This window comes from Poecilia reticulata, linkage group LG21, assembly GCF_000633615.1.
Source record: "Poecilia reticulata strain Guanapo linkage group LG21, Guppy_female_1.0+MT, whole genome shotgun sequence".
In the NCBI taxonomy this organism is placed as follows: domain Eukaryota; kingdom Metazoa; phylum Chordata; class Actinopteri; order Cyprinodontiformes; family Poeciliidae; genus Poecilia; species Poecilia reticulata.
The window spans coordinates 1309502-1310591 of record NC_024351.1 but is presented as its reverse complement, the minus strand read 5'-3'; the positions used below and the strand labels follow the sequence as shown (position 1 = coordinate 1310591).

Here is a 1090-nt window from a genome sequence, read left to right as displayed (position 1 = left end):
TTATCTATTACTGTTATAACTGTTTATTACTATTATCTATTACTGTTATAACTGTTTATTACTGTCCGTTTCTAACTAGAGTCTAAATGAGAAGCTGCAGACAATTAGAGACTGACAGCAGGAACCCAGAACCGGACCAGGAGGTACCAGATCACATGACCTGGGACCTGTCTAACATGTGGACATGGTGGGACCTGTCTAACATGTGGACCCGTCTAACATGTGGGACATGGTGGGACCTGTCTAACATGTGGACCTGTCTTACATGTGGACCTGTCTTACATGTGGACCTGTCTTACATGTGGACCTGTCTTACATTTGGGACTTGGCAGCTTGTCTCTGGGCTTTCCTCTCCTTCCTTTTCTGATCAGGCGGTTTGGCAAAAACTATTTCGATGGGCTCTCCCTCCAGCTCCGTCCCGTTCAGCTCCTCCAGCGCCTGCAGGAGGAGCAGAGTTTCATTCGGCCGTCCAGTCGGAGACAGGAAGCGTACGCCGGGGCGTGGCCGGTACCTTCACGGCTCCGTCCCGCTCCTCGAAGTGGACGAAGGCATAGTCTTTGAGCTTCTTCACCCGCTCCAGGTTCCCAAACTGGCTGAAGGATTTCTCCAGGATCTCCTCTGTGACGCCGTTGGCCAGGTTCCTCACAAACAGGACCTTCACCTGCAGAGACAACGTCCGGATCTTCAGTCTGTTCTTCCTGCCACTCAACTTTCAGCAGCATTCTTCGGACAGCCTTTGCTTCAGCAGTGGTTTCTGTAAGTTTCAAGCTGCTTTAAGACCTTTTTGATTTGAATATGAACGTAAAATAAGCTGAAGCTGATGTAATAACTTCAGAGGAAAACAGCATTTATTTCAGCTGTAAAGCTACCAGATGTTTTTAGGGCTGTTGTAAAGGAATATTTTACTAATCTATCGATTATTTTACGATTAATCAGGTAATCAGATAAAAAAAGATCAAATAAAACATTGGTAAATCTAACATAACAGTTTGAGATTCTCTACCAGTTACTTTTCTGCACTTTAGAAAACTAACCTGTAATAATAACGACTCACTTTCTAAGTTAACCTGAAGAAAAGTTATACAAAAAT

At 44.4% G+C, this 1090-nt stretch overlaps 1 protein-coding gene across 3 annotated transcripts in view; it reads right to left on the bottom strand.

Moving 5' to 3' along the window:
• Window positions 1–273: 273 nt before the first annotated feature.
• The window catches only part of LOC103457091 (heterogeneous nuclear ribonucleoprotein Q-like), a 6051-nt gene continuing 5234 nt past the window's right edge, over window positions 274–1090 (bottom strand). For 2 of the 3 annotated variants that reach the window (XM_008397029.2, XM_008397030.2), the window contains exons 8-9: window positions 512–661; window positions 313–438 (exon numbers count right to left, since the gene is read on the bottom strand). In XM_008397029.2, the coding sequence (XP_008395251.1) occupies window positions 313–438; window positions 512–661 (276 nt within the window). Of the gene's footprint in view, window positions 439–511; window positions 662–1090 lie in introns of all 3 variants that reach the window. The other variant, XM_008397028.2, reaches the window with a different exon arrangement.